The sequence below is a fragment of the Otolemur garnettii genome, unplaced genomic scaffold (assembly GCF_000181295.1).
Source record: "Otolemur garnettii isolate 467f Iridium unplaced genomic scaffold, OtoGar3 scaffold00012, whole genome shotgun sequence".
NCBI lineage: Eukaryota > Metazoa > Chordata > Mammalia > Primates > Galagidae > Otolemur > Otolemur garnettii.
This window is the reverse complement of record NW_003852407.1, coordinates 6,311,362-6,328,164: the sequence shown is the minus strand read 5'-3', so window position 1 is coordinate 6,328,164 and position 16,803 is coordinate 6,311,362. Positions and strand designations below refer to the sequence as shown.

The 16,803-nt window shown below is 47.4% G+C and overlaps 1 protein-coding gene across 1 annotated transcript in view; it reads right to left on the bottom strand.

Annotated features, from left to right (window-relative positions):
* The window catches only part of LOXHD1 (lipoxygenase homology domains 1), a 164,623-nt gene that overhangs the window by 53,131 nt on the left and 94,689 nt on the right, over positions 1–16,803 (bottom strand). Inside the window, exons 21-26 of the mRNA XM_012802001.1 lie at positions 14,880–15,013; positions 10,103–10,269; positions 9,217–9,321; positions 7,273–7,401; positions 6,077–6,241; positions 2,255–2,436 (exon numbers count right to left, since the gene is read on the bottom strand). Coding sequence (XP_012657455.1) covers positions 2,255–2,436; positions 6,077–6,241; positions 7,273–7,401; positions 9,217–9,321; positions 10,103–10,269; positions 14,880–15,013 — 882 coding nt within the window. The remainder of the gene's footprint in view (positions 1–2,254; positions 2,437–6,076; positions 6,242–7,272; positions 7,402–9,216; positions 9,322–10,102; positions 10,270–14,879; positions 15,014–16,803) is intronic.

Genomic DNA, 16,803 nt, shown 5'->3' with positions numbered 1-16,803 from the left:
GACAGCTGAAGGCGGGGGAATGGATGGGGCAACACCGTGGGGACACTTCCAAGTCTAAGATCACAAATATGGTTCTTTCTGTCAACTGTTCTCTGTGACACTTCACTTCTGCTGGTCACTGGTTCTCAGCTCCCCATTCTTTATCAAAACAGTGAGAATAATGGCCCTTGGGAAGTCTATGAGCCCCTAGGGCTCTGAATCATTAAATAAAGATTAATGATTTCAGGCTGACATTAGTGCCAGATACATTCTTCCACATCCAGGATGCACAGCAGCTATGGGGATCACCTTTGGTCCACTGGATCTGCACCTGAGGTCACAGGCTGCCTGGAATGACCAGGGAGTGAGAATGGTCTGTCTCTCCCTCTGTCCATGTGCCTCTTTCCCTCCTTCCCTGTCCCAGCTCTTAGGGCCTCCAGCTTCAGTGATACTTCTGTGACCCTGTTCCTCCAGTCATTCAGCTGTGTGTGCCAGGGCAGGTGCTGCAACCTTAACCCCTCAGAGAGCAAGGAGGACTTTAGGGGTCTTCTGGTCACAGAAGATGAGACTCAGATCTGGGCTCAGAAGATGTCAGCCTCAGACGGGACCCTAGCATTCTCCAGGGAGGCAAAAGAAGTAAGCAGGGAAAGCTCTAGACCAGAACGTCTGGATCCTGGCTCTGCTGTTTCATGAGACTTCAAGTGAATAACAACCTTCCTGTGCTGTTTCCTCGTCTGTAAAATGCAATAATCCTAGTGTGGCTTGGATGTGTTGTGTGTTATCAGTTCCTACACATCAGGTCCTTAGAACAGGGCTGACGCATGTGATGTGCTCAATAACTCTTAGCTATTATTGTTCTTTTTCTGGCCAACCCCTTTGCCTTGGGATGGAGCCACAAAGAGAGAGTGGCTTGCTCCTGAGTTAGCAACTGAGCCAGAGTCAAACTCAGGGTTATGGCTTCCCAATCCAGGGAGCATCATCCCTCCAGGGGATAATCTACTACAATCTACCTCTTGCCTGAAGATGAATCAGAAAAGAGAAGTGGAGAGAGGGACATGCGTAGGCAGAAAGACAGAGGCCAGAAGACAAAGCCCTTTCATTTGTTTCCAAACTCTCACACTCCCGCATGACCCAGAGGGATTTGAAAAGAAAAAAGAAAAAAAAATAGCAACAAAATTACTGGCAAATTATAGCTGTCTATTAGTGGGGACTTCATTGATAAAAGCCCCCGGAAATCATGCTGAGGTGTAATCACGGCCTCAGCCACTGACGGCATCAGGCTTGGATGACTCACGCACCGTGACATCTCGGGTGGATGAGATGTTAGCCTTGTGTGGATTAGTGAATCACCCTTGAATTTTCTTCTTTAAAGACTCAACAAAGGTGACAGACCTTCCCACAAGCACTGACTGCTCCAAGGTGGGAGAGAGCAATTACGGCACAGAGTTGTTGTGCGTGTTAAGCGAGTTTATATAGATCAAATCCGTAGGACTGCATCTTCTGCCCCATAGGGTCAATAATGATGACAATCACCAGAGTCTCCCATTAGCTTTGTGTGGAGGTCTGGGGTCCCCAACTAGATGATAAGTTGCTTTCAAGCAGGGTCTGAGCCCTCCCCTTCTCTTGTGTCCCCTATAGTTGGACACATAGGCAGGCACAGTGAGTAGGCACTGATTTAAGTGTACAAGATTCTAAGATGCTAAAACCTCCAAATACTGAACAACAGCACTGCCATTGCCTGGACCTGATAGGGAGCCATGGAACACAGGATGGTCCTCTGATGGCATGTTTGGCTGTAGCTTGAGAGCTGAGCAGAAGACCCATGCACTTGATCTTAGCCAAAAGACTGAGAAGCAATGAGAGCAGTAGACCCTATCCCCAGTGATCACTGGTGGTGGGATTCACACCTACCCCTGGCCAGCAGAATCAGACGAACTCTAGAACCAGCAAGTCTGGAAGCTACACCCCATCCTAGATACATATCTATGCTGGAAGCACTGGTCACAGAGCTTTGTGTCTCTAGTTTTCCCAAGTCCTGTCCACTCATCATTACCTTTGATCCTGACACCAGTTCTGGAGGGACAGGGAAAGCTTCATTATCCTAGTTACTTGGGTGTGCGGAGGCCAAGAAAGGTTGGATGAACTGCCCATTGTCCTGTCTAACAGTGGCTCACCAGTATGAGGGGCCTGTATCTGGCCTTGAATGCAGGGCTCCATTACCTTCCCCCCTCTTTGACTGGCCCCTATCCCAGGGTAGACTGCTGAGCCCAGATACCTCCACGATGAAGCGGGAGGCCGACTTCCTCTCAAAGAACAGCTTCTGCTCCCTCTTATTGGTGCACAGGTACTTCTCCTGGGTGCACACAGCATCACAGCCATAGATGACAATGAAGATGTTGGCATCTGTACCAGCGGCAAAGACATCACTGGTGTAGAGGGTGATCTCATAAGGAACAACTAGGAGTGGTGAGCAGAGGGGATGAGAGGACAGAAAATAAACACAGTGAGGGCAAGCTGTTCACCAGAACCACCCATCCAGACTCCAAGGACCTGGGCCTTCACGAGGTTACCTAGCAACCACAGGCTGGGGGGCCTGTCCTTCCCAGTGCCCACGAAATGCTCCTGCCCTTTTAGACCAGGGTCTGTGAACTTCTCACATCCCAGAGCTAGGGTGCCAGACTGATTGAAATCACAGACTCCTGAATTTGACAAGCTAGGCTCAAATTCTGGCACTATCTCAACCTTCCATGTGACCTGGTCAGGGTACTTACAAGCCTCAGTTTCCACCATCTGTAAAGTGCCCTTTACCTGGTGCTTCACTGAAGATACTCTAGGAATAGGAGCTTCCAATTTCAGGGGCTAACTTGCCAATCGGATCAGCCAGTGGTGAGAATTCCTTCTCTTCTGCCCTGTCCCTCACTCACTGGCCTATCCTCCTCAACCCGTCTGGGCCACACCTCATGGAGGTTTCTTCAATTTATAGAGCCTTCTAAAAGGGAGGGGACAGAGCAGGTGAGGGCTGCTCCAGGGTTTACTTGGCTTGCCCAGGGACTCTCTGTCCTTGAATGGACTTGACCCATCAGCACTGCTAGCCAGCAACTTCCCAGAGGGTGGCCACCAGCACGTCCCTGTGCATGGGCTGAAGACCCTTCTGCTTCAGAAACTTTTGGGGTGCCTATTAAAAATACTCCTCAGATTTTCTGCAGGTCTAGATATTTAACTCATACTTTAAAGTTTGAGACCAGTAGTCTAAAACAATGAATTGCTAACTACACGTTAGGTCACTAGCAGGTTGTGAAGTGCATTTAGTGGCTTGTCATCAGTATTTTTAAAAATATATGAAATTGAATAGAATCAAATAGAAAAATGTCACTGTATATCACACACAAGGAGGGTAACATGTTTTCATGACTTTTTTGTCTGTTGCATATGTATATGAACATGTATACTCTGGGTCATAGTGAAAAAAAAAGATTAAAAACTCAGAGAAAGAGTTTAAGAATCTACCATATCCTGTGATTTTGACCCTTAAAAATTCTCTCCCTCTGGTGGCCTCAGCCTTCTCCAGATGAGGAGTATGGTTTTCATTCATTGTCATGACTACTTTGCTGGGAGACTGCGGCAGTAACACTCTCAGTAATAGCAGCTATTACTCACTGAGCACTTGCCATGTGCTAGACCCTAGATTAAGAACTCTACAGCTTTTATCTTTTTTAGTCCTCACAGTGACTCAGGGGAATATGTATTATTATATTTCCACTTTACGGGTGGGAAAATCAGGGCCCATAGAGGTGAAGTAACTTGCCCAGGGTCACATGATGGACCTTGGGCTTGGGCCAGGCATGTCTGACCTCAAAGCCTTGTGTGATCAGCCTCTGGGAATGTTGTTCTGAGCTAGAGGTAAGAACTGCCATTGAGCTGTAGGCCACAGGGAGGCACAGCCCAGGAAGGTGACCACCAGCCCCATGATGACTTGAAGACACCCTCACTTATGGCCTGGAAAGAAATACAGCCCCACAAGCAATAATGAGGGCACCATCTCTGCAGCATGCTGTCCCCTCTTCTGAGTCCTCTGAGGTCTCTCCCTGACTTAAGGTCTGAAAAGCCTTGGGCAGAAAAGCTGGCAGTAGGACCTGAGCCTTCCTGAGACCAGCTGGCAGGTGAAGCTCTGGAAACTTCTAGGCAGGAACAGCCCAATTCTCGGCACAGGCCGGGGCCCAGATTTGGTTCCTGGTGTCTAGTTCTGCCTCTGCCTGTGGGTAGCTGTGTGCCCTTGGACAAACAGCTATACCTCTCTGGGCCTCAGTTTCCTTACCTATAAATTGAGAGGGGTTAATTAGATCTGTGATCTTCAGTTTCATAATAGGATTCTTCTATACACATTTAGTAAGAACATTCAGAAACAAAACAAAACAAAACAAGACAAAACACTTTTAAAAGCTGAAGAGCTGCTAAGATAGCATGAATGGGGTGGGCCTTTCCCAGCTGTCTTTCTCCTCCTGCCAGTGGAGCTAGAAGTTCAGAGCATCCCAGGAGGCCCCTTCCTCATTTGTACACCTCTCCCGTGTGGGTGGCACATGTCAGTCGGTCTGAGAGCAGCCGTTCCTCTCGGTCTATTCTTTACAGTTTCTCATGTGTATTGGGCAGCCGGAGAACTGCCAAATCTAGGTCCCAAGATTCTTCCCAGGTGCCTGATAAGGATGCCTGGACCAGTCAGGGAAGCCGGTTCTGAGCAGCAGATGTCTGTGCCCCCGCCAGAGAGAGCTGCACGTTTAAACTGCTCCTCTGTTCTTCAGCCTGAAACTCAAGTCTTTACTGCATCTTCTTTATTGCAAATATGTGTCTAAGACAAAGGGTAAATCAGTTTTAATATCAAACTGGAGCTGAACATATTCTAGGGTAATCAAGGTCAAGCCATATACATTTTTTCCTTCCTTCCTTCCTTCCTTCCTTCCTTCCTTCCTTCCTTCCTTCCTTCCTTTCTCTCTCTCTCTCTCTTACTTTCATGCAGATAAAGGTGTGTTCTAGGGCATGAAAGGAGAAATGGTGGAGGAGGACACTTCCATTCTCAAGTGTTCCACACCATCCTGCCACCAGCCCTGTGTACCTCTGGCAGGTCAGTGTCTATCCCTGACTGCAAGTGAATCCTGGGAACAGAGGCTGGGTCCAGGGTTTGCTTTGTACGTGCCTGGCCAGAGAAACGCCACTTTATTTCAGGCTTTGAACCAGAAAATATATTTGATCTGTTCATTTCTAGTTTACTTGCATTAGGAAAAAAAAAAAGTTCATCCGTGATTCATGCTGTTTAAGATGTTTGGGGGAAATCTTTTAGTACAGTTCATTATTTAGTTGGGAAAAAAATTGTATCTCCTGGTTTGGTTCAGATTTTACCAAAGTCAGACAGATTTTGACAGTTTGGTTGATGTCCACGTGTCCAATACCTACTGTGTTCTTGAACATGACTTACACATATATAAACACTTAATGCATATTTTCTGGAGGTGACAGTGGAAGGGAAGTGCCAAACCGTCACCAAATTTCTTCTCTGCCACCTTTCCTTTAGCCAGAAAAAGGATTTACATTTACCTTCTTTTTTAGTTCTGGGTTATGCTTCCCCTCAATCCATAAGTGAGGGCCTCTTTCAGCCATCAACCTGCACCATCTGAGAAAACCCGATGTGGTGATTTCTTTGGCATGTTCATGATGGAATGGGGATCGCTGATGGAGCGGATAATGGTGCCTCACAGTCAGTCCTTATCTTCCTTCTTTTTGGATATTATAATCATCCTGCATAATCATCTCAATTTTGCAGATGAGGAAACTGAGCTCTAGAGAGGTTAGGCTGTCTACACGTTTTCACCAGCTAGTCTGGGGGTAGAGTCTGGAATAAACCCTGTATTTTATTTTCTTGGGTCCAGAGTTTTATCCACAGCCTCCAACGAGCTCAGGAAACTCAGAAAAGGGATAAGAAACCCAAATCTCCGAGTTTGGCCTGGCTCAGAGTCCACACTGGACGAGGAAGAGGAACTGGGGCTGAGTTGGGGTTGCCAATGGTAGGGACCTGGAGAGGGCCAGCCTTGCCATGTGTGGTCCTTACATGGTGTGTACAGCCTCGTCTGAAGCTCCGCGTGGAAGAGGTCCCTGACGATGGCCCCATCGTCTTCATTCTTGGCCAGCCAGCGGCCACAGGGGAACACCATGCACTTTCCAAGAGATGGGGCGTCAACCTCTACCCAGTCTACAAACCAGCCTGGGGCTTTGCCTGGAGAGAGAGGAGACACGGACCCCATCAAGGAGCTATGCAGAGACGGTTTCCTATGGGTAACTTCTGGGACTGCCAGCATCCTTCCCTACTCGAGGCTGACACCTGTATTTCCACTGTCACTGTGTCATCCCTTCTGGTTGCAGCATTGCTAAAATGACTCCTGTTACTGTGTGCACCCAGCCAAGGCCAGACCATGCTCCAAGGTGCTGTCAGTGAAAAGAGAATTGAGAGGAGATGACGGGATGGTAGGAGGAACATGTGGCCCTAGGGGTGGGGGGCAAAGCAAAGATGTGTCCCAGGGGTGAGCCTAGGGATGCCAAAAAGAGCTGTGTTCACCAAAATTTTATAATTTCACCCAATGGCAGGGATGACACAAATGAACCAAAGACTCTGTAGGTGGGGCTAAGAAATTGGTGTTTTAGTTACTCCCCAGATAGTTCTGACATGCACTTAAGTTAGAGAACAACTGAGCTAGATCAGGGGTTTTCAAATCTGGCTGTACATTAAAATTACCAAGATTGGAGGAAAGGCTTCAAAAATCACGAGTGTCAGGCTCAGCGCCCGTAGCACAGTGGTTACAGTGCCAGCCACATACACCAAAGCTGGAGGGTTTGAACCCGGCCCAGGCCAGCTAAATAACAATGACAACTGCAACAAAAAGTAACCAGGCATTGTGGCGGGCACCTGTAGTCCCAGCTTCTTGAGGCTGAGGCAAGAGAATCTCTTAAGCCCAAGAGTTTGAAGTTGCTGTGAGCTGTGATGCCACAGCACTCTACCAAGGGCGACATAAGACTCTGTCTAAAAAAAAAAAAAAATCACCAATGTCCAAGTCTTCCCCCCAGACCAGTTAGACAGAATCTCTGTGTGCAGCCAGGGCTCCACTGAGCCAAAGCAGTTGAAGAAGCTGTGTCATTAGGGAAGGCAGATGGCATTCATATTTCCAGACTCACTCCCAGAGGCCCACAGAAACCTGTCCACGGTCCTCACAGCCTTAGCAGAGAACAGAGAGGAGAAAGAGACAGCCAAACCTGAGTTGTCGTGGCCAACCCGGACTTTCCACAGGTCTCCCAGATCCAGGGTCTCAACCGTGAAGATTTCGATGCTGTCCCTCTCAAACTTATCACTGTTGGTTTTGGAGGACTTCAGGAGCGTCATTCCTGCCAACCATATGACCCTAACATGACCAGCTGGACCCGAGACCTTTCAAACCCTGTCTGACCCAAACCTTTTATTCCCCCCTTAATGTGACTATATTTCTCGACTTCTACCAAATTTAGACTATGCAATTACCATCCACTAGGCAGCTTTGCACCCCGGGCATTTTCCAGGGGGGCGTGCCCTTTACTGAGCTTTACATTAACCTTTGAGGTAGGCATTTTTATTTCCAGTTTATGTCTATGGAAAGGCCTTATCCAAGATCACCCAGGTGAAGATGGTGAGGTCCCCAGACAATGTCTGTTTTTTCCCTCTACCCCTCACAATTCTCTACATGGGGAAAGAGCCAGTGACAAAGTCAAGTTCCTCATGCTTGTTTATGAAATAGGTGGTCTTCTCTGGGGACAGGAAGTGTGGGGACTCTTCTCTGGATGACAGATGAGTGTTTCTTCAAATTCCTCCCACCAGCCATCTCACATATGTAATTCATCCTGGGACTCTGACGTCAGTCTGCAATTTGAGGTGGTCTCAGAGTCCTCACCATCTCCTCCTGCCTCAGCACACGTTATGTAGCCTTTACGTCCCAGATCTGGGTCCTCCTCACGCAGGAAGTCTTCTGATATTCATAGACTCATTCCAGAAATAGTTTAAGTGCACAGAGGGATAAGCAGACCTTGGTCCAATGCCTGGCCCTGCCACTTACTATCTGGGTGACCTTGGGAAAATTACTTAATGTTTGTGAGACTTAGTTTCCTCCAATGTCAAAAAGGGGGGGTCATGGTGCCTTCCCTGAAGGCTTGTTCTAGGACTTAATAAGATGGTTACTTTGGAGTGCTTAAGACTGTTTCTAACATGAAGAAAGCCCTCAGTGAACAAGAGTAGTTGTTAGGACCAATCAATTCCTTTGACCAAACTGGTCTTTAGGAACTGTTACGATTACATACATTTGTAAGTTATGACTGGATTCTTTCTATACATTATTTGATTTATCTGACCTATTCAATAATAAGTATTATTAACATTTATTGGGTGCCACTGCATCCCTAATATTTCACATGTCCAGTTTCATTAAATCTATACCTCTATGAGGTATATACAGTTTTACCCCCATTTTAAAAATAAGGGAAACTAAGGTACAGAAAGTTGAAGCAACTTGCCCAAGGTCACACAGCTAATTAATGGTGGAATGGAAATTTGAACCAATCAGCCAAGCTCCAGAGTCCATGTTCTTTCCAGCACACCAATGTGTTATAATACAATACAAATACCCTGTGATCATAGATTGGGTCCATTTATTCTTTAATTACACTTGGCATGGGGATCTGGACCCATAGGGTTTCAAACAAATGCATGATGACTACTTGAGGGACTGATTCTTCCCTAAACTCAGGCAGAATGGCTGGACAGGTGGCCTGAGTGGGTGGCTAAGCCCAACACTAAATGCCACCTTATTCCAGGCAGAGGCTCCAGAATAATCTAAGATTCCTGGAGCAGCTCACACTGAGAACACGATGGGGGCAGTTGGCTAAATCTCATTGGAAGTTAGAAGAGCCCATTTTTCCCAGGTTTTTATTGGGGTGAAGTTAGGGTTGCAGCTATCTCTACCATTAGAACAGAAAGAGGAAGCTGGCACAGAGAGGAGGAATTTTTTTTTTCTTTAGAAAAAAAGGAACTTTTTTTTCTCTGATGGGTTTAGTTGCCTGCACTCTGCTGAGACACAGAGGCATGACCTGGATTTCCTTGGAAACTTCTGCTGAATCTTGTGGTCTCCCTGGGGGGGAATGTGGGGGAACCTCGGCCCTGTGTTGCTTTCTTACCCGTGTTGTCTTGCGTGCCGAAGAGTGTGATGAAGACATTGGCATCTGTACCCGCATTCTTCTTGGCCCCGGTCTTTATGGTCACTGAGAACGTGGTGGATTTATCTGCCAGGGGGAACGTGTAGAACATGAGCTGTAGATTTTTCTTCCCATGAATGGAGGGAGGGGTAAAACAGAGCAGGCTCTAGGAGGACTTCCTAGACGCACCCATCTATCCATCTATCTGCTCCATCTATTCAGTCCTTCCTCTGTCCCTTCCATTCTGTCCCCGTGAGCCCTGGGATGAGTAATGAGCATGTTTCTGTGTTCCCGTCGGCCATTTCTATGCATCACTCTACTCATAGTATGTGTGTTCTGCAGTCACCACTAGTCTGGAAATTTCTGGAGGGTAGAGATGAGGCTCCCCTTCTAGCTCACACACTAAGCCCTCAATCAATAGAGTTGATAGGATGGTTAGGAGAGACTTGGGGGGCTGCAACCTGCCATCTCCAGCCTGGGAGGAGTTTTAGGGATGTAAGCTTCAGGGGAGGGAGCCCCAGCCATGATAGAACACTTCAATGTCCATGATTTCCCTTGACAAAAATGCATTAAGTGACTATACTGTGCCAGAGGACAGGACAAAAGCTGAATCTATTCCATTGCATTCCTGAAAACCGCTCTGTCCTAAGCCATGTGCTTCATACCTAGCCCTGTGCTTGGTGTATGGGAATATGGTCCCCTCACCTCCCCATTCTCACCATGGATGAATGAGAGGACTGTGCACATAGACTGTCAGAGGAGGAGGGGCCAAGGGCCCACAGGGGAGAGAGGGAAGATAGAGACCAGGGTAGGGACAGGCAGAGGGGAAGGGTGCTAGAGAAAAGAAATTAGCTCTAGTTTAGGAAACCTTTCTGCTCCAGGGCCAGGTTGTCGAGGGGGTTGTTGTCACCACCACCACCCTCCTCATCCGTGCTTGGTGGCAGCACGTAGGACTCGTCCACTGGCAGTAGCTCCCTGGACAGCTGCCCATCATCCTCCTCCACGGCCAGCCAGCGTTGGCATGGAAAGTAATACCTGTGGGAGGTGGGGGGAGGGAAAGGTTGGGAATGTCCTCTGGGGAAGGTCTCCTGCAGGGACAGTCATGCGCTGAGAACAGAGGCCCTCCAAGGGCCCTGAGCCTACGTCTGCCCTCACAGCATTGCCCGCCTATCCTTATCCTTCCCCTGTCTGGGAATCACCTCATTCGTCACTGGCCTGAGGGAGAGAATAAACATGGGGACATTGTCTCCAGACATTCCATTGAAAAAATGGCTGTGTGACATGTCCGGAGCTTCATGGACACTCAGAGTTATATTGGATGGAAATATCCAGAAGGAGAGGGTCTTATGGGCACCCTCCCATCCCTTTCTGGACTTAACCTGTTAGCCAGAGCTACTTTAGCAGAGAGGGTTGTACACACTGGGAGCTTGATACATAAGTGTTCAGTTAGTAAATTTTAATGGAATGAGCCAATCGTGCTTTTGGAAGGTACAAAGAGTGTGACTACGAAGCTGACAAGGGAGACAGCTGGGGCCACGTAGGGATGGAAGTCTCAGCTGGACTCCACAGTGGCCCCCACAACTCTCCAGGGTCAGACTATCCAGGTGTAAACCCGGGCTCTGCCACTAATTGTTATGTAATCTTGAGCAAGTTTCTTCACCTCTCTGTGCTAGGGTTGTCAGATTTAGCCAATAGAGTTAAAGAACCTAAATTTGAATTTTAAGTAAAAAAATGAACAATGTTTTAAGTATATTCCAGCCAATATTCGGGACGTGCTTATACAAAACATTGTTCATTGCCCATCCAACATTCTAATGTAACTGGCCATTCTGTATTTTATCTGGCAACCCTGCTTGGGTGCCTTACGTTACTATTCTATAAAATAAGCTGAGTATTGCCTATTTCATAGATAGTTGCTAGAATTACATGAATTAAACTTTTAAAGTACTTATTAAAAATGTCTGGCTCAAAGGAGGCTCTTGGTAAGAATTTGCTATTATTATGGCTGTTGTTTCCTTCTCTTTCTTCTTTCCCGTCTTATGCCTGTGCTCTCTGGAGGCTGTGGCTTGAGAAGCTCTCCTCCGGTTTCTAAACTCCCAGCACAACTCAAAGAGAGAATGAGCCTATTTCTAGGTTGAGGCCATTTGGCCCTGTGCATGGCTCTTCCCTACCCTGCCCTGCTGCATAAGGGCCACGCAGGGAATGAACCAAAATCTAGAGAGGTGGGGGCACTTCAGGCCGAGGGGCTCATCTCTGGTTGAGGCCCACATTTTCCCACAGTCCTCACTGCCTCCAAGTGCCAAAACGTCAGAGGAGCAGAACCAGAGAGCAAGACCTCTATCCATGGGCTTGGACGGAATCGGGAGGGGGAGATTTGGTACTGATAGACACGGACTTAAAGGGCAAGAGAAGCCCACCCTGGGGTGATATAAATTAAACCGACACTAAATTAGTGTTTAAGTGAAAACGCCTAGTGTTCTGCTTCTTAGCCTTTAAATGTATGAATGGGAAGGTTAAAATTTTATTCAACCAAATACCATGAATAATAGGCTATTGTTCTAACTTATGGCCAATTAAGGAAGACAGACAGAAATAAAGAAAGAGGTGGGGTCAGGACAGAGGCAGAGACAGTGAGTATAGAAAATTGGCAGAGGACAAGGACCCAGGGAGAGAGACACACAAAGAAAGAGCCAGGGAGATTATTTAGGGAGAGAGAGAAGAAAGTCAGAGAGACAGAAAGGAAAAGGCACAAGCCCTCTCCCGGGTATGAGAGCAAATGCATGCGGACAATCAGAGACTGGCTTATCGTGGAGGGAAAAGAACACGCTGAGTCTGTTCTGGGGTACAGTACGAGGTCCTTACACACATTTTCTCATGGTATGGATGGAAGACCTGAGGCTCAGTGGCACAAAGTGACTGATAAATCCCACATGATGAAGAGTAGAAGAGAAAGGACTGAAACCTAAATCACCTGCCTCCCAGACCATCTCAGTTCCACCCTGCCTTTGCAGAGATCTGAGCCAGCTGTTAAGCCCCCAGTACTCAGCATGGCATATCTTTGCTGAATTAACAAATGGATTGATACATCAATCATCATTTATATTCATGAGTTAATTTAATAAGTATTTGTGATTGCCCCTTGTGTGCTGGCACTAGGTTCTGGGGAGAATGTGGCCATAAACGAAACAGGCAAAGTCATTACCTACACAGAACTGAACATGTTACTTATGTGAGAAGAACAACGAGAAAATATACCAGTTTAGTGTAGGTCAGAGGACATGCGATACAGAAAAAAATAAACAGAGAAAGAAGCATAAAGGGGAAGGGGGCCCCCTAAGTTGGTGACATCCTAGCAGATGTGTGAGTGAGCCGCCAGGGAAGGGAGTGCCAGGGAGGAGGGACAGCAAATGAAAAGGCCCTGCGGTGGGACCTCGTATGATTCTGATTCTGTTTCTTCTGAACTTCTATAATTTGTTATCTATCTCCCAAAGCAGCCTTTGCTCAGAGTTGCTGTTGCCTGAAGATTATTGAAGCCAGCTCATCCCAGAGCCCTTACTGACTTCTATTTCAATAGCAAAGGAAACAGAGAAGGGTGAACCAGCAACACTAACAGAACAGGAAGGCGAGGGAACAGGAGGAAATGAGGGAAGGGTGGAGGAAAAAAGAAAAAAGAAAAAGGGAAGGGAAAAGAGAGAAGAGTAATGAGAAGATTCCATTCACAAGAGCAATAAAATATAATATACCTGGGCATAAACTTAACAAGGATGTGTGGCAGTTATGTGCAGAAAATTATAAAGCATTACTGAGATCCATAAGGGAACAGTAGGAGAAATGGAAAATGATACCATGGGTAGCACTTATTCTAAATATGCAATTCCCCACACATACATTCTGGGATGTAACAATCAAAATTCCAAGAGGATTTTTTTTTTTCAAATCATTTACTGTCTTGATTTGAAAACAGAAAGAATAGCTAATATTTTTAAAGAATAATGAAAGAAGACAAGTGCTGACAGACATTAAAATAGGTTAGAAGCTACAATAATTTTTAAATTGGTGGGCTGGCTGACAAATGTCAAACCAATGGCATGGAATAGCTGACCCTGACCAAGCTGGAAGGGGAAGCTGAGGACGCTCAGGGTTTGGACGTATCCTCACAGGTCTGCACGGTTCTTCCTTTCAAAGCTTAAATGCCTTAGATTTTTAGAACACTTTGACAAGTAAACTTGAATGGCACCTTTAAGCCCATTTACCAGGAGAGGGAAAAAAAAAAGACATAAAGATGGGGTGACTTGTCCAGGATGACTTGATTTTTCTGGTAGAAGACAGACCTCAGCTTAAGACCCTGGTTCCCAGCCAGTGGGTTGTCCCATAGTCCTTGTGCTCCATCATAACAACCTCATAGGAAACCATGACACTGGCTGTCTGTGAGCTGTGCTTGTGTGTCCCCTGGGGTCAGTGGGGCGGGGGTGGGGGGATGGGAGATGAGTGTGCCCTTTGACCCTCTGCCCTGCAAAGACAAAGCCCAGCAAAAGGGCATGCTCCAAAAGACATCAGGCTGTGAGCCAAGAGGTTGATTTGACCCCCAAAATGTTTACTTATGGGGTACCCACTAAATTCCAGGCACTGGCAGGCCCACAGCAGCCAGAGCCCATTCAGGATCTCAAGGAACCTTCTGTCCTCTGTATTGCCCTGGGCCTCTTGCATCCAAGGGACAATGTGGCCTAATGGTGGAAAGTATGCCTGATCCAACATGGATGGCCTGGAGTTCTGGTCTTGGCTATGGCATTGACCAGCTTGGGGGCAGTGGCTTTGCTTCCCTGGGGCGTGGGTCCTTCCCCTGTGGGAAGACATAACAGTCCCTTTCCAGCCTGCTCGCGTGGTGGTCGCTGTGAGCCTATGGCAGGGGCCAGGAAGCCAAACACCTGTTTATGCGCATTCCACAAGCTGAGTGTGGGTTTTATATTTTTAAATGGTTGGAAAAAGAATCTAAAGAAAGGTAATATTTTATGATGTGAAAATCACATGACATTCAAATTTAAGTGTCCATAAATAAAGTTTTGTCAGGACATCACCATGCCCAATCACTTAGGTGGCATCTATGGCTGCTTTTGTGCCACAGCAAAGCTGTTCATCCAGAGACCACATGCCTGAAAAACTCAAAACGTACTATGGGGCCTTCACAGGAAAAGTTTACTGATTCCTGGTATAGAACATTGAAATATTGTGCTGGAAATTGCTTTACACATGGGAGGATGTACGGGCGAGCTAAGTCTGGGCATGGACACAGGCCACGGAAGGCCTGGCAGGGACCAGAAGACCCCTCTCTGAACTCATGGGCCTCAAGGGCTCCTGACTGGATGAGCTACCAGACTGTTGCCTCTTGGGGTGAGCAGCTCCAGGGGGTTGGCCCGGGAGAGGAAAGGGAGAGAGGCACTGTTCACCCAGCCCACTATGTGAGCCAAATCTGCCAAGGCCGAGAAGATGACACAGCCACCCACCCTCACCTTCAGATATCACCCAGCCCACTGTCACCCTCAGACGTCACCCAGTCTACTCTCATCTCAGTCTTCTCCCAAGGCTGGCTTAGTGGCAGCAGCCTCCCTCAGCGCAGACCCAGCCCTCCATCCCCTCTGGCCACTCACGTGGTCTCGTTGTTCATGTCAGTGATGTCTATTCGGTCCAGAAACCAGCCTGCTCTGTTGCCTGAGTTGTCATGGCGAATCCGAATCTTGGCCAGAGGCCCCAGGTCAATGGCATAGATGGTGAAGGTATCTGTCTGGGAAGGGACAGAGTGGTACTCAGTGGGGCAAGACCCACACTCACACTTCACCAGCAGTTCTACCCTCCCCCAGATTCGAACCTTCCAGCTAGAGGCCCACTGTGAGACCCAAAGCAACTGGGGGTGGAGATGAGGGAAAATGTCACTTTTTCCATCTGGTGTTTGGTCTGCAAGACTGTTTCCTTAACTTGCCCCTGCCAGGAAATCTTCTATCACTGTGTCCAGGAAGGTGGTGGGAGGAGAGGGCAGGGAAGGTGACCCTGCGAGAGAGGCAGAGGAGCCCACGTTCGTGGTGTGTGTGCTGGGGGGGCACTGAGACCCTGTGTGTGATTTCCCTCAATCACAGATTTGTACAAAGTACCTGCTCTGGACCACCAGTCCAAATCCAAAGTGACCGAGATGGAAGACTTGGACTTGCTCGCCACATACGGGGGAATATGAAGTAAGAACCACACTGTGTGTGTGCACAAAACTGCTGTGTGTGCAGATGACACTAGGACCACATAAGCCAGGCATCCTCCAACTATAGCCCACGGGCCACATGCGGCCCACCGAGGACATTTATCCAGCCCCCTGGGTATTTTTGCCACTGCTGCCTGTCCTGCTTAGCAGCTGACTCGTCCCGGGGCCCGCGGTCCGGCCCTCCAATGGTCTGAGGGACAGTGAACTGGCCCCCTATTTAAAAAGTTTGAGGACCCCTGACATAGCCAATGGGGGTCTTCTTGGCTCTATAACTTTTTTGACTCTTAAGTTTGAAAATGATTTCAAATCTACAGAAAATTTGCAGACAATGCAAGTTGGACACCTTTACTTGCATTATTGCAATATGTGCTTTATCACTCTATCTCTTGTGCTCTTCTCACTCTTTCTGCTGTTTTCAGAATCATTTGAAGGTAAGTGGCAGATACCATGAACCTTCACCTCTAAATGGTTCAGCTTGGCATTCCTAAGAACGAGGACATTCTCATATAACCACAGCACAATTCAACTCGGGAAGCTTGACATTGACAGTGCTAGTGCCTAATACTCCTTATTTATGTTTCATTGAGTATACCAAGTAAGTCGTGCTCTAGAAAGTTTTTCCTAATGTAGGAAGATCGTGGCTATACCTTTTAAAGGAAAGCACTGAAATGCAGAAATAAACCATGACCCTCAAGTCATGGGAGGGAATATTTAAAGAAAAAGCGGGGTGCCCCCAAGATAATCAATCAATGAGCCCAGAAGTATTTTGATGAACTTAGTTCATTTTTGTTTGTTTCTCTGTGTTAATCAGAAAACCTGGCTTTGGAATAGAGGCAGGAATGGGAAGGGTGAGGTAGGGGACGGTCTTCTAGATGGGGAATACTGTAAAATGTTGAAGGACAAAAAGGACAAGGATGACAACTTTGCTTTTCACACTTTTCCCACTCCACCAGGAAGAGGGTGGTATGTGCATTTCCTCCCTGGCTTCTCACTGCTTCAGGATGCAGTTGGACTTCTCAGCCCACCTCTCAGAGCCCCACTCACCCCCATACACTAAATCGGTCTCATCCGCTAAATTATCCACTAGGCTCAGCACTGACCCTGGCTCAGCTGGAAGACTCACTGTCGTCCCCTGGCCTCCCTCACTTTCACTTCCACATCTTCAGTCCTGCGGCCCCATCTTCCGAGAACGTCTTGCACTGTGATCTTTATCCATCCATGCCATGCTCATCTGCCCAGGCTAATTTAGGCTGCTCTTTCCCACCAAGTACTCCCCAAGGTGCCATTTCACAGTGACTATTTCTCCTTGATGCCCTGCTGCTCCT